Below are 24691 nucleotides of genomic sequence, written 5' to 3'. Positions count from 1 at the left end.
GGGGAGCAGGAATGAATAGTAGAAGCACATTGGGAAATACGGCAGCAATAGGCTTTTCTTTCACACAGCCATCTGTGCTAGTAGTGTGTCAGCAGCAGCATCAGCAGCCGCTCAGATGAGTTATGGGAGGATGCTGGGCCGGCGGTGATGTCCACAGAGCCATGTGATGCTGCGTGTTAGAGCAGCAGCCCCTCTCAGCCGTCTCCTTCTCTTCTGTCTCCGGCTGTCATGGCGACTGCCAGCAATGTTACTCCCACAAACTGCAGCTGGTGGCCTATCTCAGCTATAGACAACGATGCGGGCAAAACCGACGAGGACCACCAAGAGCCCGAAGCCTCCAACCCCAGCCCCAAATCCAAGGACAAGCTGGTACTTTACCACTGGACCCAGTCATTCAGCTCCCAAAAGGTGGGTAACATGCCGGAATTATAATGGGAAATCATTGGGGGGAGGGGATTATGGGGGCTCACAGGAATTACAATGCCTGTAACATCTGTGATTATAATGGAAGGGTTATCTTCATACAGCGGGGTACCCAGCATCCTGGACTAACATGCTTATGTTGCAATTCAGGGGATGCCCTCTATGCAACAGTCTAGAAGAGGTCTGTTATCTGGATTCACCTAAAGGAGCAGATGGGGATCCGAGACACCTAGCCATGTATCTATCTATCTATCTATCTATCTATCTATCTATCTATCTATCTATCTATCTATCCCAATAAGACCCCAGTACCTATTGTATATACACGCACAGTATGTATTGTATGTACTGTGATCGTGATGCACAGTCATGCTAGCTGTCTGTAGATTCTATAGAAGGTTTGGTACATCAGCACATTGTGGACTTCTTTCTTCACAATCTTCTCTTTCTCCGGCGGCGGCTCGTGTGCTATAAATGGTAATATGTGGGGTGAAGTTAGGCTGGAGTGTAGTTATCCCGGGTATTATTAGAATATTCTGTGGGATGGAACTGCTTTATTTAATGACTGGGGACATTCTCCGCCTGGAATTGGAATGGCTGACCCCTTTGACCTTATTCTCCGTATTGACTGATAATGTCACACCATATTAAATCCCTTTCAGCAGCTTGGAAGGTATAGAATCCCCCCAGGCAGATAGTAGCTGCTCCTATCTATGACACATAGAGAGTGTCACAAGGCAAACACTCTATAGCTCAAACCTAGACTCCCCCCAGTGCAAACCACAGCTATACATATATACGGTATATACAGTATATATAAGTCTGTGAATTGTATTGGGATTTTGCTTTTCGTGCAGAACTATGGGGTAGTTTCATGTTTGTAGCCAAACCTCTGCCCTCCAGCTGCGGTGAAACTACAAGTCCCATTAAGCATGGCAAGGCTCTGACAGCCACATGCATGACTTTAAGAATCAATAGCATGATGGAATTTGCGGTTTCACCAGTGACGGAACTACCAGGGTCGCAGCGGTCGCATTTGCGACCAGGCCCTGGTGTTCTGCCAGTTCGGGGGGGCCCAGAGAGAAGAAGAGGCCCGCCGCCCGCAGCTGCCTGATGCTGTCCGCAGTGTTTTTGACACTTGTGGACGTAGGACAGTGGACCGCGGTAGCGGAGTGTGTGGCCTGTCAGGGAACTCCAATTCCCAGCATGCAACGCAGCGAGAAGCGAGGGAGCTGATGGGATACCCGCTGTAGGATGTCCAGCGTGGTCAGTTAGTGGAGACTGAGACTGAGTGCAGGAGCTGGAGGCACAAAGATCGGGAGCCATGAGTGAGGACATTCTAGAGGAGAGCTGCAGCAGGTCCAGGTAGGTACGTACTAATTGTATATGTGCTTTGCGTCATTGTCTTGCAGGGTTAAAAACATTTTCCCAACCATCCTCAGTGGGTTCCAGCCCAATTGTGGCCGGAACGCACTGTATCGTATTGCGGCCGGCTCAATTTGTTGGGGGGCGGGAGGGGGTACGGCGGTGCATTCCGCAATGGCACCGCAGCCACGTCCTCCGGCCGCAATGCGATGGGCCGCACGGGAACGCAAGGCATGGGGGGGGGCTTAATGGTTTCTTGCACCGGGGCCCTGAGGTTTCTAGTTACGCCTCTGGGTTTCACCACAGCTGGAGGGCAGGCGTTTGGCTACCCCTGCTCTATCTGGTCATAAATCTAAAGATCAGCCTCCTGATCAGATCTGGCTGGACCTCAGGTGGTCCAAACATTAACAAGCTTGGCCATAAACGCTCATGGTCAGTTCAATGCAATTGACCTCTGTAGAACATCTGGCTGGTTCGGGGTACAAAGAGGACCTGTGCAGCAGATACATCAGGGCTATGTGGTTAGTTGGGGAGTGATGACATTTTTCAGTCCATTGAAGCAATATCTTAGTCAATAACAATTCATAGAGAACTTCAGTGTCAGCTGGTACATGCACCAATTACCCCCAAAAATCTAAAATTTCCTTTCTTTGGAGCATCTAAAAAGAGGACCTGTTCCTGATATAAGCAATACTAGCTAAACAGCAGGTACATGCGTATGTCCTGAGTACCACCAAAATCTGGGGCACTCTGTATGCAAACCTCAGCTCTAAGCACTGAACGGGAAGTTCTGCCATGCCCACTCTTGGAGGTCTATTTATTAAGGTTTCCACAGAAGATGAACACAATTTTCCCCCAGAATTCACACACTTACTAGTTGAATGCAATAAAAAAGTGAGACTCTTGGGTGAACTTTGTGAAAATATGTTGATAAAGAGACCCCTTGAAGTGTGAGCTTCTGGCTGAGCTCAGTGGAGCACTGAGGGATGTGGGGGTACGTGGCAGAGGCACAACGTTGGAGCTAGAGGCTACCTTATGTGATCTATGGGCTTCTGGGGTGCTGGGGACAATTACACGTATGTTGGAGTCACTGGTTATACTCTACAACTGCTCTTTGGTCTTCCTGCAAATTTCTATAGGAAACGGTGGCTCATGGCCAATGACAGAATGCCATCGATGCATGCAGCTTGGGTACACATAGGCACACTCTCCAGGCCACTGAAGCCTACACATGTTGAGATATATCAGCCACACTTGGAGTGCTCTGTTTTTAAAAAACCTGATGGAAATGATGACTCTTCCCCACTTCAACCAGAATTAAAAACGTTGTCTTGACTTAGGTTTCAACCATATAACCAGAGAAGAGGGTTTTAATCATCAGGGCCTAGTCATTTTTACCTAGCTCTCCATACAAACCACAGCATACATTTTAGTTTGTTAGCATTGCATGTACTGCTCTAGGTCAAGATTGGCAGACTTCAAGTCATGAGACTATTTTAAAAGGCACTGGGAGGATTCCCTAGCTATCCTTAAAAGAGAACTATGGGGGTAACCTTTTTATCCCATAGTTCTCTTTAGGGTCACCGAAGGACCCTGGCTGATTGACAGCTGGTTCTGCTTATCTAGAGGCAGAGCCAGCTGTGCCTGCCCCCTTCCCCGTCCGTTCCTCCAGTCACCACTGGAGGATTGGAGAGGGGAGAGGGGAATCCCTGCGGGGGCAAACAGGACCACTTCCCCAGGGCTTGGAAATTATGAAAATGAAGGAAAACTCAGAATTTAGATCTTATTGAAGCTATGGGTAGTTGCAGATGGCAGACAGTGATAGGCGGTTCTGGCTTGGTGTGGTGGGCCGGTATGAGTTCTGGCATTGCTCAGGCTCAGTGAGTCATGCTGTAACAAAAAGGACAATATTCACTGCGGCCTACACCAAGCCTGTACTTGGCTTCCTGTACAGTATTCAGATGGTGAGGATGTCAATGTTTAAACATACCTGCTTCTTTCCATTTACAGCGAACCCTTCTGCACAGTGAACATTGACAAGCTACAACATTACCATTAAAGTAGAACTGAAGCCAAAACTTGTTTTTGTTCTGTATAGAGTAAGGGAGGGTTATAACTCCGGTCAGCCTTTTTTTTTTGCCATCTGTGTCCCATTGAGAAGATTTCTCTTTACTACCTGTCTGATAACCACAACAGGAAGTAAGAGGAAATCCCTCCAAAGAGAAGGAAATCACTGGTGATCCCCTTTGGAAGTTTTCACATCTATTCCTGTTCTAATGACAACCCAAAAGTTGTGATAGGGATCACCAGGACTAATAAAGAGGGCGATTCTCACTAAACTAAAAATATGTTGTAATCCCTTTCCACTGTATAAAGATCTAAAAGAAAGGTTTTGGCTTCAGTTGTACTTTAAGCAGACACCTTTGGTCCGTCATGTTTCTTTGAATACCTCCTTCGGGGACCTTCAGGTATTCAAATAGTGAATCTGCATGCTAAAGTTAAAAGCTGGCCCGCCCCCTCCTGCACATATACAATTGACCAAAAACTATGAGAATTTCCCTTTCGCAAAAGCCCCTCAACAAGAAACTGTAAAGATCACTAAATACAATCAACCACCCAACACCCGTACTCACCTCCCTCTTCTCTGTACTTGGATTAAATGATTGCACATATTAAAGTTACCAATAGTATGGAACCTTGGTTCTAAACTGGTGGGTCATGACCCAAAAGTGGGTGGCGACCCCGTGTTCAGTGGGTCGCCATATGCCTTCCACTTTTCTATGTGAGAGGCTCATTAGCCTCCCCCTTCCGCAGCACTGTCAGTTCAAAATATCCTACCCGGTGCCGAGTTTCTGCTTGAGGTGGGATAGGCTGTGATGAAGCTCCATCCATAAGTGCAACTCCCTTGTATGCCCTATAGAGGTGCCTGGACCGGAGTGATGTCACATTCTAGCTCCCAGCACCTCTACAGGGCACGCAAAGGGAGCTGTACAAGCAATGCACATATGGATGGAGCTCTGTCACAGCACAGCAGCCCACACCTGACTTGAGGATCAGCTCCAGTTCTCGTAAGGTATGGAGACTGGGTGGATCTTTTGAATGGCATCCCAAACGCACCTCCCACCCACAGTTCGCTCGCTCGCACCAGAACGCGTGGTACAGCAATGCTGTGCGTTCCAATGCGGTGCGACTTGGGTCGTGACTTAATGACCAAGGGCAAATGTGGGTCCAGAGTTTACACAGGTTACACAGGTTGAGAACCACTGGTATAGAAGATACAGCTTTCTGATTGTCTGCTGAAGAAGGTTCCATCAATATAAGGATGGGGCCAGGTGTTCCTGGTATCTCCAACATCAGAATGATCACTAGGGTCTGGGGTGCTCAGAAGTTTAAAGCCATAAACATGTTTGTTCCACCTGTTATATAGTAAGTTTTTCTTACCATATTATTTTCTGCTATGTAGAGTATGTAGAGTCCAGTGCTGTGCGGCATGTTTAACAGATATAGTGTAGGCCAGGGGTAGGCAACCTCGGCATTCTAGCTGTGGTGAAAGCAGGGGCGTCCCGTGGCCGGGTGTCACCCGAAACGGATACCGGGTGACACCGCGCCGTGACGTCATTGCACATGTGCGTCCATCCTATTGATACCTGCCGGCGGAAAATCTTAGTGATGGACGCCGGCAGAAAGAGGAAGGGACGTTATTACCTCATCCCGCCGGGTCCCCTCCTCTTTCCTGAAACTGTCAGGCTCTCGGTCCATGGCCGAGTGCCCGACTTTTCAGAGGGGGTGACAATAAAATGACTGCTCGGATTAAGAATCTGGTTTGGAATTTTAGGTGGACTCCACTTTTTTTTTTGACGTTGGGGTTCCCCTTAAAATCCCTACCAGACCTAAAGGGTCTGATATGACTTTTAGGGGGAACCCCATGCTTTTTTTTTTACATCCGGGTCCCCCTAACACTCCTACCAGACCTAAAGGATCTGGCCCCAATTGGGGGGAACCCCATGATTTTTTTTTTTTTTTTACATCCGGGTCCCCCTAACACTCCTACCAGACCTAAAGGATCTGGCCCCAATTGGGGGGAACCCCATGATTTTTTTTTTTTTTGCTTCTCCGGACTGTAAAAAAAAATGTAATTTTTTTTTCTTTTCCCTAAAGTCACTTTGCTGCAACGAAAGTTCGTTCGCAAATACTACCGCATCCGAAATGATCCAAAATCCGAACCCTAATCCCGAAAAACAAAATAACGAAAAATCAGAAACGAACCAAATTTTTTTGCCGTCTGTCTCCTGATATGGGCTGTTTATGACACTGTGGGAAGTTGTGTTAGACAATCCGTGCTTCCCACAGCCAATCAATTTCCTTCTTTCATTCTCCAGTACTACACAAGGAGAAAAAGTCAGAAGGTTCCTATTGGCTGTTATGGCCAACGCTTGTCTCCCTTTCATATTGCGGCCTGATGTCCCTCCCAGCACGGCAATGAAGATACGCCAACGCTGGCAGATATTTATTGGCATCAATTTAATGCGCAGATTAAAAGATCTCTTAATTACGGCATTGTCAACCTTCAGCTCTGTATGAATAGATTCAGCCTCTGGATGCCGATTGTTTCATCTCTATTGAGTCTGTTCTAAAAGCTGCACGTTTCAGAGGCCCCCGCTGATTTTAGTACAGAGATCAATGAAGCAGCTTGGTGTAATGCCATTAATAGACGACCACCGCAGGATTTGTGCTATTAGGGTTTTATGCGGCCGGTCGATAGCGGTTCCATTAACCGTGAGGGTCTTGATGGTGTTTCGGTCTGGAACGTGGGATGGTAGCTGGTGCCTCCTGTTAGTTGTCAGAGAGGACAGATTAGATTGATTCTGTGGTTGGTCTTACCTGGGAACATCTCTAGCTTAATGTATCCAACCGCCATATGGTTGTGTTCCTGCTGAAGACACCAAATCCTTTCTTTTCACATCAGCTAGTAGAATTACCAGTCATCTGTCTTTATACCAAGCGTCTACATCCCCGCTACTGCAACACATGGAGGTAAGTCAGATGCATTGAGGTGCCATTCATTTTTTATGGCATACCCATGGACCTCTAGAACACAACAGCATTATAGGGCACCAAACAATGCCTGCTGTGGGGTTCAGTACAAAAAATGGTAGGTTGGCCCGTGGTAGGAGATTGCAGAACCAAGTACAGAGAGTATAAATGGGTCCCCCAGAGGGCCCTTGTGCAGCTGCACAGCCTGTACAAATGGTAGGTTGGCCGGTGGTGGGAGGTTGCAGGACCAAGTACAGAGTATAAATGGGTCCCCCAGAGGGCCCTTGTGCAGCTGCACAGCTTGTACAAATGGTAGGTCAGTCCGTGGTGAGAGGTTGCAGAGCCAATATCAGAGAGTATAGATGGGTACCCCGGAGGGCCCTTGTGCAGCTGCACAGCCTGTAAAATGGTAGGTTGGCCGGTGGTGGGAGGTTGCAGGACCAAGTACAGAGAGTATAAATGGGTCCCTCAGAGGGCCCTTGTACAGCTGCAGGGTCTGTTCAAATGGTAGGTTGGCCCCTGGTGGGAGGTTCCAGAACCAAGTACAGAGAGTATAAATGGGTCCCCCAGAGGGCCCTTGTGCAGCTGCACAGCCTCTTCAAATGGTAGGTTGGCCCCTGGTGGGAGGTTGCAGAACCAAGATCAGAGAGTATAAATGGGTCCCCCCGCGGGCCCTTGTCAGCCCATGGTGAGAGGTGGCGGGCCCTAAGATCTATCTTCACAGGAAGCGTGAATCTACCGATCACTCCGCCATGCAGTTTCCAATGAAGGGAACCTCCACTTATGTCGTTCGTCACCATACACTCCATGTGAATCACCCAGATTCACTTTAAGAAGAGAAATGACCCTTGGCAATTCTACAAACCATCAGACGATATATATCTCTGCAGCAGAAACAGGCCACCGTGCCCCCAATGTCAGCCGCAGTTCAGCTTCCTGCTACCGCTGCCAAATTGCCTGCTATAATAAGCCATAAATCCAATAAGCGCCTGCTTAAAAGTCATAGACAAGGCAGGAAGCAGATGATTCCCCGGAGGAGACGTGTCTTGTCTGCCGCAGAGTAGAACAGACTCGTATTATCCATACGGAAGAGAAGTGGCGGCCATGTTGGGAGGATAGGGGTTGGAGTTGCTGCCCATAGCAACCACAGTTCTTGTTTCCTTTCAAAAATGCAACCCAACCGGTTGCTGTGGGCAACTTTCTATAAAGAACTTCCCTGTACAGACACCTTCCCTTAGCCAAGATGCTTTTTTAAATTGTAACTCCACTTGTGTTGAGAAGAACCCTCCCCCCAGGGTATGTATTGGAAGAAGTATAACCATCCTTACCATCCTCTCGGTGTCATATCCATCCTCACACTGATCTCTGAATGGGAGGGTCAGCCTTCATTGTCACCACCTGAGCAATCTCTACATTATAATGAGGAAAGCTGCAGCGTCGGCATCCCTTTAGGCCAGCATGAGTCTAAATTGGTACACTTGCCAATCAATGTTTTGGCAACGGTGGAGGTTCCCTTTAAATACGGCCTATGCATCCTTTACACCAGGGGTGAGCAACTCCGCCCCCCCCAGCTGTGCTTTAACTACAAATCCTATCACGCATCTGCCTCTGGGAGTCATACCTCTGGCTGTCAGGGTCTTGCAATGCCTTACGGGACTTGTAGTTCTTCAACAGCTGGAGGGCCGGAGTTGCCCACCCCTGCTGTACTGCGCATTTCTCTTTTCATCTCTAGTCCTCTTCTAGGGGGTTTGCCAAGTTACTTTATGATATGATTATATCAACTGCCACACAGGAAATGCGATCTTGGTGCCAAAGTCTGAACATCCAGTTTACTTTTTAATCTGCATTTTATATACTGTACAATGCTGCAGGATTCAGCAGGACGTTCACAGTGCTTCTTGGGGGGGGGAGTGTCATCATATCACATGACACTTGCAATACCCTGCTCATGCTCCAGGGGGTGATGGTGAGTTGGGCAATCATGGAGGCTCAGCATTAGAGCATTCGCCTGTAAATGACCAGTTCCAATGTATGTGTTGCAGATTCGCCTGGTGATCACAGAGAAGGGATTGCCTTGTGAAGAGCGCGATGTCAGCCTACCCCTGGCAGAACAAAAGGAGCCATGGTTCATGCGTCTGAACCTCGGGGAGGAGGTACCGGTGGTCATCCACGGGGATCACATCATCAGCGACTACAACAAGATCATTGACTATGTGGAGAGCAACTTTGTAGGAGGTAAAGTTTTTTTACACTGCTCATACCCCCCTACTGTCCCAGATCCTGCGGAACTATCCTGGGATTGGACCTGTGCCTCTGTTGACTGTTATCAGCTCTCTCTGTGGACTACAGAACACCCCCCATGTTGAGGAGATGAGGAGAGCAGGAGGTTTCTATAGTCCTGTCCTAGTGTGACAACACTGCCCCTCCTTAGATACAGTAAAGTGAGAGTTGTCACCCTAGGACAGAAAGTGGGTAAGAAGAAAAAAAAGCCTGAAAGAGAAAACTAATGCTGCCACCACCACATCTAAGGATTGATGAACTGCAATATATGATGTTTTTCCATTTTGAGTTTATCGGATAGAATTCATGATTGCTTTCATGTTTTGCTAAGAACTGCTTTTTCTGTGATTGAGAGCCAAGGGATAAATATAACTGTACCTTCACAGCCATTTGGTCTGTTGGGTACTTACCATTAAGGATGGGGCCCAACCCGAGCTCATCTGTACTAGTTTGGCGTCAGTGCATGCCCAATCAGCTGCAGCCAGATCATTCCCCACCCCGCAGCTGCATGTAAACAAAGGGATGGGATGCTGGTGACTTCTTTCACCTTATATGGCTGCCTGGCCATATTTGGTCAATGGCATTGACCATACAAGGCTACATGGCCATATGACATTGGGTTTGCATGGCTACATGGACATATTTGGTCAATGAAGTTGACCTTGTATGGTTACATAATCATATTTGGTCAATGACATTGACCTTATATAGCTACATGGCCATATTTGGTCAATGGCATTGGGTTTGTATGGCTACATTGCCATATTTGGTCAATTGCATTGGGTTTGTATGGCTACATGGCCATATTTGGTCAATTGCATTGGGTTTGTATGGCTACATGGCCATATTTGGTCAATTGCATTGGGTTTGTATGGCTACATGGCCATATTTGGTCAATTGCATTGGGTTTGTATGGCTACATGGCCATATTTGGTCAATTGCATTGGGTTTGTATGGCTACATGGCCATATTTGGTCAATTGCATTGGGTTTGTATGGCTACATGGCCATATTTGGTCAATTGCATTGGGTTTGTATGGCTACATGGCCATATTTGGTCAATTGCATTGGGTTTGTATGGCTACATGGCCATATTTGGTCAATTGCATTGGGTTTGTATGGCTACATGGCCATATTTGGTCAATTGCATTGGGTTTGTATGGCTACATGGCCATATTTGGTCAATTGCATTGGGTTTGTATGGCTACATGGCCATATTTGGTCAATTGCATTGGGTTTGTATGGCTACATGGCCATATTTGGTCAATTGCATTGGGTTTGTATGGCTACATGGCCATATTTGGTCAATTGCATTGGGTTTGTATGGCTACATGGCCATATTTGGTCAATTGCATTGGGTTTGTATGGCTACATGGCCATATTTGGTCAATTGCATTGGGTTTGTATGGCTACATGGCCATATTTGGTCAATTGCATTGGGTTTGTATGGCTACATGGCCATATTTGGTCAATTGCATTGGGTTTGTATGGCTACATGGCCATATTTGGTCAATTGCATTGGGTTTGTATGGCTACATGGCCATATTTGGTCAATTGCATTGGGTTTGTATGGCTACATGGCCATATTTGGTCAATTGCATTGGGTTTGTATGGCTACATGGCCATATTTGGTCAATTGCATTGGGTTTGTATGGCTACATGGCCATATTTGGTCAATTGCATTGGGTTTGTATGGCTACATGGCCATATTTGGTCAATTGCATTGGGTTTGTATGGCTACATGGCCATATTTGGTCAATTGCATTGGGTTTGTATGGCTACATGGCCATATTTGGTCAATTGCATTGGGTTTGTATGGCTACATGGCCATATTTGGTCAATTGCATTGGGTTTGTATGGCTACATGGCCATATTTGGTCAATTGCATTGGGTTTGTATGGCTACATGGCCATATTTGGTCAATTGCATTGGGTTTGTATGGCTACATGGCCATATTTGGTCAATTGCATTGGGTTTGTATGGCTACATGGCCATATTTGGTCAATTGCATTGGGTTTGTATGGCTACATGGCCATATTTGGTCAATTGCATTGGGTTTGTATGGCTACATGGCCATATTTGGTCAATTGCATTGGGTTTGTATGGCTACATGGCCATATTTGGTCAATGACATTGGGTTTGTATGGCTACATTGCCATATTTGGTCAATTACATTGGGTTTGTATGGCTACATGGTCATATTTGGTGAATTACATTGGGTTTGTATGGCTACATGGTCATATTTGGTCAATTGGATTGGGCTTGTATGGCTACACGGTCATATTTGGTCAATTGCATTGGGTTTGTATGGCTACATGGCCATATTTGGTCAATGACATTGGGTTTGTATGGCTACATGGCGATATTTGGTCAATGACATTGGGTTTGTATGGCTACATGGCCATATTTGGTCAATGACATTGGGTTTGTATGACTACATGGCCATATTTGGTCAATTACATTGGGTTTGTATAGCTACATGGCCATATTTGGTCGATTGCATTGGGTTTGTATGGCTACATTGTCATATTTAGTCAATTGCATTGGGTTTGTATGGCTACATGGTCATATATGGTCAATGACATTGACCAAATATGGCCATGTGGCCATATAAGGTCAAAGATGTCACCAGCATCCTGCTCCTTTGTTTACGTGTAGCTGCAGGATGGGGAATGCCCCGATTGCAGCTGATTTGGTGTGCAATGATGGTTTGGATGCCCTTGGGTTTGGATCAAACCTGAGCTCATCCCTACTTACCATATAACATCTTTGGTGGTATCCACTTTGCCCTTTGTATTGTGTAGCAAAAAGCACACTTATCCTTTAATATAGATATCATTTCTAATACAGTGCAATAAATATGCAAAATAAAGTATATTTGATCCCAGAAACAAAAATCTCATATATTGCAGCCTACTAGTCCTTAGATGTGGTGGCTGCATTTGTTTTCTTTTAATTTCATGCGATGATCCTGCTGGTAGCACACTTCCTGTCTTTGGGTGACAACACAGCACAACATCAGCGTTGTCACCCAGGGACAGGACTACAATAATCCCCCTCCTTTTCTCCATAACATAGGGGGAAGGTGCTGGGTAGTCCACAGAGATGACCAAGGCAGGGCTGATAACACTCCTTGAGATTTTAGCACAGCAGAGTGTTACCAGCTAACTGGATTTTGGGCAGGACAAGCAGGTATTTTCTTGCATTTATTGAACAGATATAATAAAGTGCTTTCAATGGTTTATTTAACAGATCAAATGGGAGCTATTAGGAGAAGCATTGTTAGTTTACATACATAGGTTTATTACCCGACATCCTATACATTGCTGCTTTTCGGCAGTTACAAGCCTATCTCATCTCATATCCAATGGACGATCCTATCTAAATAGTCATCTAATATACGTTAATCACCTTTCTACAACGCAGTCCGCACCGGTACCTCAGACCAGCGTGCTTTATGTGCCTTCCAGGAATTGTCAGTGGCTGCGGCTCAGCCTCTGTGATTGCACTTTAATTTGCTTTTTAAATGCCATCTGCGAGCAGCCAGCTGTTAAGGCTGGTAAAGGCCTAAATTATGTCCGCCTGTCTGCTCCACTACACATGGCGAGGGGTGGGGAGAAGTAAGGTAACACTCGTACAGTAAATTCTAAAAGCAGCTCTGTGTTTAAAGGAGGACCTTGTATTACGATCACATTGAAAACATAATATAGTTATAAATGATATTCCATTATAAATTAAAGTGCAAATCACGTCGCTGTCTGTGTGATAGATGTTGTATATTGTGTTGTAGATGTCTTGTAGATATTGTATCTTGTATTGTCGATATTGGACCTTGTACTGCAGATCTTGTATTGTCGATATTGGACCTTGTACTGCAGATCTTGTATTGTAGATATTAGATCTTATATTGTAGATATTGGACCTTGAACTGTAGACCTTGTATTGTAGATTTTGTATCTTGTATGGTACAGTAGATCTTGTATTGTAGATGTTGTATAGATAATGGACTTTGTATTGGACCTTGTATTGTAGACCTTGTATTGTAGATATTGGACCTTGTATTGTAGATCTTGTATTGTAGTTGTTGTATTGTAGATATTGGACCTTGTATTGTAGATCTTGTATTGTAGTTGATATTGGATCTTGTATTGTAGATCTTGTATTGTAGTTGATATTGGATCTTGTATTGTAGATCTTGTATTGTAGACCTTGTATTGTTGTTGTATTATAGATATTGGACCTTGTATTGTAGATCTTGTATTGTAGTTGATATTGGATCTTGTATTATAGATGTTGTATTGTAGATATGGGATCTTGTATTGTAGATCTTGTATCTTCTATTTTAGATTTTGTATTGTAGACCTTGAATTGTAGATGTTGAATTAAAGATATTGGATCTTGTATTGTAGTTGATGTATTACATATATTGACCTTCTATTGTAGATGTTGGATCTTGTATTGTAGATCTTGTATTGTAGACCTTTTGAAGATTGTATCCATCACGACTACATTGCCCTCTCTTCCAGCTATTCCTATCTGTGAGTGAAGATTGACTTCTCCCTCTTCCCCTATATTTGGAGGTTTATAGCAAATACCCACGAGATTGTAGTTGATATTGGATCTTGTATTGTAGATCTTGTATCTTGTATTATAGATCTTGCATCTTGTATTGCAGTTGGTGTATTGTAGATATTGGATCTTGTACTTTAGATTTTGTTGTAAAATGATTGTATTTTGTTGTAAATTGTCAGCTAAACAGTGACCACAACCAATCAGCTGCATCACTGTTCACGTATTCTAACAGCAATGGGTTCCAGCTGTCAGAATACAATAGCCACCAGGGACATTTCGCCAAATTGATTGGAGGAATCTGTGAGATTCCTGAAGCTCAGGACTAAACATAGCATCTCCCCCCCGTTAATCTCTGCCTTTGGGAAGTTATGAGTTGGGAAAGTCAGATGTGCCAACTGCCATTGAGCATCTCAGAACATTAGTGACAACTGTACTAGTGGGGATGGGGGTGTAGCTAATACAAGAGAGGGGATTCATTTAAAAAAAAAAGTGCGGCAGCCTTTTCCACGTGTACTATATCCTGTACTTAGCTTCTTTACTATCCTTTTTCCCCCACATGTTTTCCTCCAACAAAACATATGCCCTTAACATGTATCTTTTATTTTTGATGGTGTAAGGAATAGTTGGGAGTCATCAGGAAGCTTTCCCTATATACTTCCTGTCCTTCAAACACAACAGGAAGTGGGAGGAAATCTCTCCAACGTATGGGAGATCCCATCTTGGTCTCCAGAATAGGCATCCCCATTGAATGATGTTCCCTGAGGCAACTAAACTTTGTCAGTAAGCTGTGGGAAGAGCTGAGTGGCCTGCAGTCTGTGAACATTCCCTGTTGTTGTATATTGTTTTCAGAACTTATCCCTCAGTTGATACCAGAATCTGGAAGCCTTCTACACTCCAGGGTCCTCCAATACCGAGAGCTACTGGAAAGCCTGCCCATGGATGCCTACACACATGGATGTATTCTTCACCCAGAACTTACCATAGATTCTATGATCCCAAAGTACGCCACCGCTGAGATCCGACGTAAGTGCCCAGAAGGACATTTCAAATGTTTCTTTGTAGCAAATGAAGATATATTTGTACATGTGACCATGAGAACCAGAATTGAGCCCTGGTTGATTTCAGATAAGTGCTGAGACTTCACACATTCTTTTTTAGATGCATTTTTTTCTGTACAGATCACATGAATGGCCAGAATACTAATATCAGTCAGATCATGTGGTTGGTAGAGGTAAGGGGAGCTTAATGACTCTGTTAGTTGGGGCAAGGTAGAAATTGTGGGAAGCATCAAGTGTGTCCAGCCACCAAGTAAAGAGGAGCTGCTTTTTGGAAGGGAGCCCTTCCTTCTTGCCTTTCCATTGGCTAATATGTTAATCAATAATGGACACTGTTAAATGTCAGGCTTCACTACACTTGCGAGGGCTACACAAGCAGCCTAGATGCTATCACGTACCTGGTAGAGAACTGAGTAGTTGAGGAGGCCTCCTTTGCAACTCTTGTCCCACACAGCTGATAGGGGAGACAGGGAGTGAGAGGACAGAGAGCAGCACCGGTGCCAGAGGGTGTAGGGCACTGTGCCTGGGTAAGGGCCTAAGCTGGTCTCCAAGGAAGCAGGTGGGGATGCAGCTGGAAGGACAACGAGGAACACTGCTGGAGCAGGATGGAGTCAGGCAGACCAGGGTAAACACCGATCGGGCAGCGAAGTACAAAAGCGGCAAGCAGAAGAATAGTCTAGGAGCAAACAGAGGTCAGGGGCAGGCAGCAGTCAGGCGTCGTCAAAGAAGATCTGGGTCAAGGCAGCAGAATACTGGAACAGGCAGAAGCACAGGAACACACACAGGAGCTGAAAGACCAGCAATGATCCATAGGACTGGCAGGTTTAAATAGGGCCATCTATTCAGGGAGTCATTTCCTGTGCGCCACACTAGCACGTCTTTCGCACACGTTTCGTTGCGCAATGGCGCATGTTTTCTGCAAATACGAAAGACAGGCCTGCACACATGCGCAGAAGCACCTGCATGGCCAGATATAGTCTTACAGTGCGTGAGTGTGCTGTCTTTACAACCAAACAACACAGAATGTATACAGTGCTCAATAGCTCAATAATAACTTTTATTATTTCCAAGGCCAAGGGTTTCATTGTGACGAATTTTGCAGTTGACATTTTTTTGTTCTTTACCCATCATCATTAAGGACACCTGGCCAATGCCAGCACAGAACTCTTGAAACTCGACTACGAGGATCCTCAACTTATCGAGCCATATCTTTCCAAACAGAAAAAACTTATGGTAAGTCGTATAAAATGAATAAGCGCACCTCAGCTCCTCCAGGGCTCTAGTTGGGACATCTACCCTAGGTCAGTGTAAAACCTCAGCTCCTCTAGGGCTCTAGTTGGGACAGCTATCCTGGGTCAGTGTAAAACCTCAGTTCCTCTAGTTGGGACAGCTACCCTGGGTCAGTGTAAAACCTCAGTTCCTCTAGGGCTCTAGTTGGGACATCTACCCTAGGTCAGTGTAAAACCTCAGCTCCTCTAGGGCTCTAGTTGGGACATCTACCCTAGGTCAGTATAAAACCTCAGCTCCTCTAGGGCTCTAGTTGGGACAGCTATCCTGGGTCAGTGTAAAACCTCAGTTCCTCTAGGGCTCTAGTTGGGACAGCTACCCTGGTTCAGTGTAAAACCTCAGTTCCTCTAGGGCTCTAGTTGGGACAGCTACCCTAGGTCAGTGTAAAACCTCAGCTCCTCTAGGGCTCTAGTTGGGACAGCTACCCTGGGTCAGTGTAAAACCTCAGTTCCTCTAGGGCTCTAGTTGGGACAGCTACCCTGGGTCAGTGTAAAACCTCAGCTCCTCCAGGGCTCTAGTTGGGACAGCTACCCTGGGTCAGTGTAAAACCTCAGCTCCTCTAGGGCTCTAGTTGGGACAGCTACCCTGGGTCAGTGTAAAACGTCAGCTCCTCTAGGGCTCTAGTTGGGACAGCTATCCTGGGTCAGTGTAAAACCTCAGCTCCTCTAGGGCTCTAGTTGGAACAGCTACCCTGGGTCAGTTTGAACAAAGGGGCGCAAAGAGCATTTGTTCTTGACCCACAAGGAGAGAGCAACATCAAGAGACTTGCAGGAGATGGAGCTTTGGTTGTTAGTCCATGAAGCTCATATTTCAACACACAACGGTCTAGACAGCCATTGAACCCTTTGTTTTGAAGAGAAGACTCTTTTGTTTCAGTTTGTGATCAATGAAGTCTTAGACATTCTTGGTGAAATGAATAAATTAATACTTTGCATCCAGAGATGTAGTTCTTAAGGTGGAAGTTTGCAGAGCTCAGAATGATTTGCAAGAGGGTTCCCCAAACAAGCCTTGAAAAATGAGCTCTCCGTGTACCTAACCAGTTTTAGACCTAACATTTTACTATTATCTCATATACTAAGCAATCCTGGAAGCCCCTTGATTATAGGCACACTGTAAAAAGGCCTCAGCCAAGCACCACCTTCCCACAAGCCAATAAGAGTGCCTGAAAGACCAGAAGTGGCACATTATTTTGAATGTGGGATGGAGCGTGGCCGAGTTCCGAGATCTGCTGAAGTTCAGCCTCTTTTCACAGTGCGCCATGGATCAGGGAGCTCCCCAGGTGCCTGAAAGACAGCTTGCTCCTCATGGAAGGTAGCAGGTCAGTGAATGTTTCTACTTGCTGCTGAGAGTGGCACATCATCAAACTGTATGTAGGGGTGTATACAGGCATCAGACTCAGGAACAAGTCAAATAGGGTATGCGTTTGGGCTGCTTTGGTTCCCCTTTGAGTTGCCATGACCGGCTTTTGACTTGCTTCTGATGTGCTAATAAGGTGCTGGCTTTTTCTGAGCTGCTTTTGGATTCAATAAGCAAAGCAATTCAGAAGCAGACAAAAGCTCCTGTACACAAGGCCTTATTCACCTTTAGAGAGCTTGCCCTGTGAGTAGAATATTCTATTTCCTGCAAGCAATATGTGTCTGGAAACTCTTTGGTGCAATCTATAACATATTAGTCACTTTGAGCATGCTCTTTTCCCAGGCTAAAATATTGGAACACGACAACGTGAACAACTTGAAGAAAATCCTCATTGAGTTGGCCATGGCCTTGGACCAGGTTGAGGCTGAGTTGGAGAAGAGGAACATTGAATATGAAGGTATTGTTTTTCTTTAAAGGGGTTTACATGTGGTGCTATCAAAGGCAGTGATCACCTACCACGCCATTCCTGTCCCTTACTGCTTTTAAAGTGACCCTGCTTAAAAAATCCAGCGCTTCCGGGTCTAGCATGCCTGTATCCCCCAGTGATTGCCTTGGTTCCTTCTTCTGGCTTCCTTTGTTACTACAGTATTGAACACGATGTAGGGGTCGAAGGATGGAAGCATGACACGTGGTGGGGAACACAGCCACCCCACACTCCCAGAAGTGCTGGATCCCAAACCCACTGATAAAGCTTTCAAGTCTAACTTTACTCAAGGGCATCCCGAGGCATGGTGTCACCCGGAGCGGTGGTTACGCGTGGTTACCTACCAGCGGCCATCTTGGTGATGGATCCCAGTAGGGGACGTTCATGCCTTATGCTGCTGGGTCCCCTCCTCTCTCGTGCAACTGTCCGGCTCTCGGTCTATGACCGAGTGCCTGACTTTTCAGGAGAGGTGACACCAAAATGACTGTCATTCTGGTGTCCCCCCCTCCCATGGTATCACCCGGTGCAGGCTGGACCACCCGCACCCCCTAGTGACGCCACAGATTTTACTCAACTTCTACCTCTCCAGGTCAGTTACCTGTCTTTCATTGCACACCTACTCCTGGGTGTTCCGAAACTCATGCATGGATTCCACTAATTTCCTGCATCTACCTATTACTTCATAGGTGGTAGAGTCTTCCTGCTATGATCACATGATGTAATGAAGGTAAAACTGCTAGGAACAGCAGCAAACCAATCACAGGAGCAGCAAGTTACATACGTGGGGGAGCCCTGTGCACAAACACTATACTGAAGGGCCCCCCATACAAGGAAGACATGTCTGAGCTTCTAAATGATGTTCATGTTCTGAATCACAGCTGCCTGAAAATCTAGAAAGGTTCTTTTTTAAAGGAAAACTATAATGATTTTGGCTCCTTTTTTGTTTATAACCTTTTAACTGTTGATTTTTTATCTGGTACATACTTGCCTAGACGTTCACAAAGTAATGAACGTACTCTAGTGACCCATATGCTACAGCACAGCAGGCATTGCTGACCCACACCAGCCGGACTCTAACCCACCCCCCCCCCCCCTCCCCGGCTAAGACAACATCGGTAGCATTGTATCCTCTATCATTGATAGCAATATACTGTATATTATATAGATTTACTAGGATTATATGCAACCATGGACCCAGAAATATTCTAATAGCATTGTATCCTTTTCAACTGTACTGAAAGAAACCCGTTATATACAGAGGTCTATGAGTCTTCACAGTGGTGACTTATACCTTATCAAACAGCCAACTCCGAGGTTTCAATCACACAAACGGATCCTCAAAGCGAGCTTTGGCTGCTGTATTGTCCCTTTAGCTAACCCCACTGTGCTCTGGGAATCCTTTGTCACTTATTTAATGTTTATTTGTAAAGCAAAGGCTCTATCTATCTATATAGGCAATTTGGCTGAACAGTGCCCAGATCTGGCCATGTCATGATTTGTATTATTCTGCCTTAACTCCAAATGCCATCCTGAGCACAAATGAGATGTACGGCATAGCACAAAGACTATTTTAATTAGTGTGACTGGAGCAAAAGGGAAAAGAAAGCAGTGGGTTTCATTTCCTGTTCTATCTAAAATGCCACATCAGTGAGATAATGTAATCCAATGGACGATATTACTGCATATATTAAAGGATTAGTCCACTCGAAACGGACATTTCTGTTATGAGCAGATAGCGATTGGCTGAAGCATATCAGACTAGCTTGGTATTGAGCCTGCTGCAGGGAATTGTCGCAGATCCAACCTGCTTCTGTTGTCTGAATATAGAAATAGGCCATTCGGAATGCACTTGCTGAAATGTTTTAGGAGTGCTAATTGGGAGCTTTTGCCTTTGCTGCAATCACATAATTAGTTCCACTATATACTCCCAGTGCACTACTGGCCGACCCTGCCCCTTAGCTTTCAGTCAGGCGCACCGGCAAGGTCAGAAGCAGGCAAGGATTAGCCACTTCCAGTCTACATACATGGTAAATTATTGGCATTTCTGCAGGTGAGTTTCTTGATGGTGACAACAGTTGCCCATGCCCACACAATGTATGTTACAACTTGTAGTCTCTCATCAGAAGCCAGTGGGATAGGGTGACAACGCAGGGGCACAATTGGGAGACAGGTCAGAGCGTTGTCACCCCATAACAGCAAGTGCCAGGACAAGGACCTTCATGGCAGGATCACCGGGTATTATTGCAATGAAAGCTGCAGATTGAAATATACTGAATATGATTTTGAAATCATCATCATCATTTGCAGAGGGTTAATTCATACCACTGGTGGAGTGAATCCTACTTTGCCTTCTTCTATCCCCTCTGCTAATTCTGCTTTCACCATGGTGTTGTCTCACTCATCCTGCTGCATTCTTTGCCATGTATAATATATGAGGAGTGAGAAGGTGAGACCCTCTGATAATGGCAGTGGCATGACTCAAGAACAGGCTATGAAACATGTATATATCTGAGGGGAAGGTTGCTTGTGGGGCAGCAGTTGTATTAGCGCGCCGGCCTCTCTCTTATATATATATATATATATTATATAAATCTGCTTTGCTTTCACCTTCCCCTTTTTCTTTAATGCTTAGACACAGAATTAATAATTGATGTGACCTTTCTCGAGTCCCATTAGGATCCAATCTCACATCTCCGCTGCATTTTACTGTAATTAGCATAACGAGACCTGCACCCCTCTCCTGCTGTCCTAGCTGATGGAGGTGGAGAGGTCCTACTCCAATTAAAGGGTCAGGCCACCCAATATTAATATCTCAGGTATGGGCTGACTGATACAAGTTCCATCACCCAACACCCATTCAATATGTCTGCACCCGTGTTCTCAGCTCCGCCCACCTTCTATGAGTACCAGATAGATATTTTATATATTCTTAGATTTTTCATCGAGTAAAAGGATATATTTTGTACAGTTAGGGAGTCACAGGGCACCTACACTATGTTGTGTGTGTCAGCTGTCCTTTTACCCATTTTCTGCCACATCTCTTACCCAATGAATGAAGCAGTCCTAGATGGTCATGGTATGATGTCAGTAGACCACGGATAGTACTATTTCTGGTCTGACATCATGCCATGACCATCTAGGACTGCTTCATTCATAAGCTATCCCAGCGAGATATCCGCAGGGGGAATAGGTAGAGATTGCATTTCATTGCTGAGTGCCAGGGCGCTGGGGCATATCTGAGATGCGGCTAGTATGTGCCTTGGAGGCAGAGGTTTGCTGGGGCACGGAGAACCTGAAGATCCATATGCAACTTTCCAGAATTGCCTTCACTTTTATAGAACTTTTAGTTTGGAGACATCAATCCCAGGACACGGAGCAAAGTTACAAATGTAACCTCTAACATTTGCCTTTCCTTTCCCTGTGTTTCAAGACCTCCCATTACATGGCCATAGAAAACATGGCTTTGTTTACATTCAGACTGTCTGCAGTCTGTGCTGTTTTAAAAAGAAAGACATGTGCCAGCACTACAAAATCTTACTCTCCCGGTAATTAAATGGTTATATACAGAGAATTCAATCTCCTTATGCTTGCTGTAGCACGGCAAACCTGGGAATGTGGTAGCATTTCATTGTGGGATGACGCCATTATCTAAACCACGGGTAGGCAACCAGCTGGTGTGGAACTACAAGCCCCATTTGGCATTGCAAGACTCCGACAGTCACCGGCATGATGGGATTTGTGGATTCACCACAGCTGGAGTGCCCAGGTTGCCTACCCCCGATCTAAACCATTTTGGGTGTGGGGGGGGGTCCTTTATGCTGAGGGTAAAAGATGGTACATCCTGTTTGTCTCCCTCTGCTGGCCATCTTACCTTCTCCCCGGTGTAGCAGGCATTACAAAACTGTAACCTATTCGGCAGATTTGTCCTTGTCAGACCTATTACTCCTCATTTCTATTTATATCTCACATTCTCTCCTTGCTGTATTATTAATATGCAATCTCATCTTTACCCCATCATCCATATTCATGAAGATCATCTATTCACCGTTGACGTCACCGAGGCTGGTGGCATGTCAGCCATGCGGGAAGGACGGGAGCTGCAGAGGACATTCAGAAAGCTTACACCGGATTAGTTACCAACTTTGCATTATTGTCAGGGAAAGGCCCATGGTGTGAAGAACTGTCCACATGCTATATTGAATTTCATCACTCATAACTAATGCCCTTGGACTGATCATTAAAGCCCAGCTAGAATAGAAGAAGGGAAGGGGCACAGAGTTTAGTTCTTTCAGACAGATGCTGTCTTGTAGACTTATAAGATGAAAGGTTCAGCAAGGCATAACCATTATGTGACACTACATTTTTACAAATGATAACATAGCAACATTTTGAACACCTTAAGGTTTTCGTTTCAGACAGGGCTGTAGCCACCATGGGGCAAGTGAGGCACTCGCCTCAGGCGCAGCTGAGAGGGGGCGCATCCAGGGCCGGCCTGGCTGCCCCCCCTCGCCTCTCTTGTCATGGTGAACACAGGGTGCCATTGGCAATAGGGGCGCCAGGCGGCCAACACAGCCCCAGCTCGGCAGGGAGAAAAGGAGCGGCACAGGCTCCAGCTTCTCCTCAGATCCCCCCCCCCCACATACACTCATATTATCAGACATGTGCAAAGACTAAATATATTTGTTTCAGACGAAATGAACGGAAACTAAAAATGTTTTCATTAGTTTCGTCAAACAAAACATTTTTTTTTAATGCTATTTTGGATCTGGCCACCAGCACATCCTGGAGGCAGGGCGTATGACGTCACATACCGCACACGTCTGTGGGGGGAATTTTCTGTCCTTGCCTCGGGCGCAAAAGGAGCTAGCTACGGCTCTGGTTTCAGACAGGTGAGAAGGGTTTTCTGACCAATGGCAATAGCCAGCACCTTGTGATGCCTGCTTTTTTTTGAGTCTGGGCTAGCGTAGAGAAGAATTAGAACCTGTCAGGTTTTTATGGCTATCTGTATCTCCGCTTGGTAGATTCCCCTTCTCCAATTGTCTTAATAACCACCAAGACAGAAAGTGATGGGAAATCCAACATTTCATGGTTGTCACAGAGGGCAAATCTTTTAATATGAATGCCTGTTCTAGTAACAACTGTCCAAAACAAGGGTTCCCCTCATGTTATAGAACCTTCTTCACAGGACAGGAAGTAAAGGGGAAACAGCCCAATGGGAACCATCAAAAAAAATGATGGGGTTTCATTCTTCCCTACTCTATCCTTGACTGAAAACAAAACTGTTGCCCATTCATACACCTTATCTGATTCATCTTGGTGTCAGGCGAAGTAGCTTGTTAGAGAAGAAAGGGGAAGGCGCTAAATCCCAGATAGGAATCTGTTTGCACTGGGGCTAAAGGTGTGATTGGATGTCTAGGGGTGCGAGCAGCTCGAATATATATTGGAGATTCCGCAGCAAAGAATAGAGCACCAAACCCATACGACCAAACGTAATGATTCCGCAGCAAAGAATAAAGCACCAAACCCATACGACCAAACGTAATGATTTGTTGCAATAAAACAGAATGTTAAGCATATGGATCCAATGTGTATCAGGGATTATAAAGCACCACCCTTCATCAGGGCTTGCTAAAAGTGGAGATCGGACTCATGGTGGAAAAGATGAATTAGATAATGTAGTCTATGCATGTTCCACAATAGTTACTTGTGAGGTGCAATAGTTTCTAATATGGATATGGCCAACTGGGTAGGGGTCCTGGAGCAGACGCAGAACACACTGGCCGTATTGTGTTTCCAGGTAGCCTGGATAAATGTAGAAGCCTTCAGGCACATCTATGGTCTACCAGTAGGTTAGTCCTGACTACCGTATCCACTCTGCTTCTCCCGTCATCCACAAGGGAATACCCAGTCTGAAAGTGATGAAAATAAAGAATGAATGCGTATTAACGCCATGTGTTTATTTTTACAGGCCGGAAGTGTGAGCTCTGGCTTTGCGGAAACACATTCACCTTAGCCGACATACTTTTGGGAGCCACATTACATCGACTCAAGTTCCTGGGACTTTCCAAAAAACACTGGGAAGACGGGAGCAGACCAAACTTACAGTCCTATTTTGAGAGGATGCAAAAGCGCTATGCATTCCGGAGAGTGCTTGGTGACATCCACACCACCCTGCTGTCCGCTGTCTTACCCAACGCCTTCCGCCTGGTAAAGCGAAAACCGCCGTCTTTCTTCGGGGCATCTTTCCTCATGGGCTCCCTGGGAGGAATGGGATATTTTGCCTACTGGTATTTAAAGAAGAAGTACATCTGAAGACCAGAAGGTCGTCTGTGCTATGTGGTATTATTAAACCTAGTAAGAAAAACCCCAACAAAATGTCACCACAAAACAAGTATCCTTAATGCTAATTTAAACATTCCATTATATGACACTTAGACCTTATATTGCAACAAAATACTGTTTGCAAATGTCTTTTGTAGGATCAAGCAAAAAAATAAATGTCTAGACTGTTGCAACATTAGTAGATAATTGCAACAATAACAAAGTTCCTGAACTGCTGGATTTACCCCACAAGTTCTGATTTGCTGTGTTAGTTTGACTGTTTCCTGTGCTTGTTGGCGGCAGCCATTTTGTGACGAGACAGTTTTATATCTAGGCCTCAATGCCTTCCGGCGATGGTGCTGTTTTAAGTGATGCGCGACCTCACCTCATGTCACTGTACCAGTTTCTTAGACTTATCTTCTAAAAGTAGATGACAGGCCTAGGGATTGGGTAGGTATTAGGTCACAATACATTTGCCTACCTCTACATGTTTAATGGTTGATTACAGTTCACAA

The 24691-nt window shown here is 45.3% G+C and overlaps 1 protein-coding gene across 3 annotated transcripts; it reads left to right on the top strand.

Moving 5' to 3' along the window:
* The first annotated feature begins 17 nt into the window (after nt 1-17).
* GDAP1L1 (ganglioside induced differentiation associated protein 1 like 1) lies at nt 18-24231 on the top strand. Of its 3 annotated transcripts, XM_018574426.1 has the most exons (6): nt 18-408; nt 8865-9057; nt 14523-14696; nt 15867-15961; nt 17714-17828; nt 23824-24231. In XM_018574426.1, exons 1-6 carry the CDS (start codon nt 229-231, stop codon nt 24165-24167), a joined length of 1101 nt encoding a protein of 366 aa, XP_018429928.1. In that variant the 5' UTR covers nt 18-228; the 3' UTR covers nt 24168-24231. The 3 variants fall into 3 exon arrangements, with proteins under 3 accessions (XP_018429928.1, XP_018429936.1, XP_018429945.1); XM_018574434.1 differs by lacking the exon at nt 14523-14696; XM_018574443.1 differs by lacking the exons at nt 15867-15961; nt 17714-17828.
* Nucleotides 24232-24691: the final 460 nt, after the last annotated feature.

The sequence above is a fragment of the Nanorana parkeri genome, unplaced genomic scaffold (genome assembly GCF_000935625.1).
Source record: "Nanorana parkeri isolate BGI_ZX_2015 unplaced genomic scaffold, ASM93562v1 scaffold50, whole genome shotgun sequence".
Lineage (NCBI taxonomy): Eukaryota > Metazoa > Chordata > Amphibia > Anura > Dicroglossidae > Nanorana > Nanorana parkeri.
This window is presented reverse-complemented; position numbering and strand designations above follow the sequence as displayed.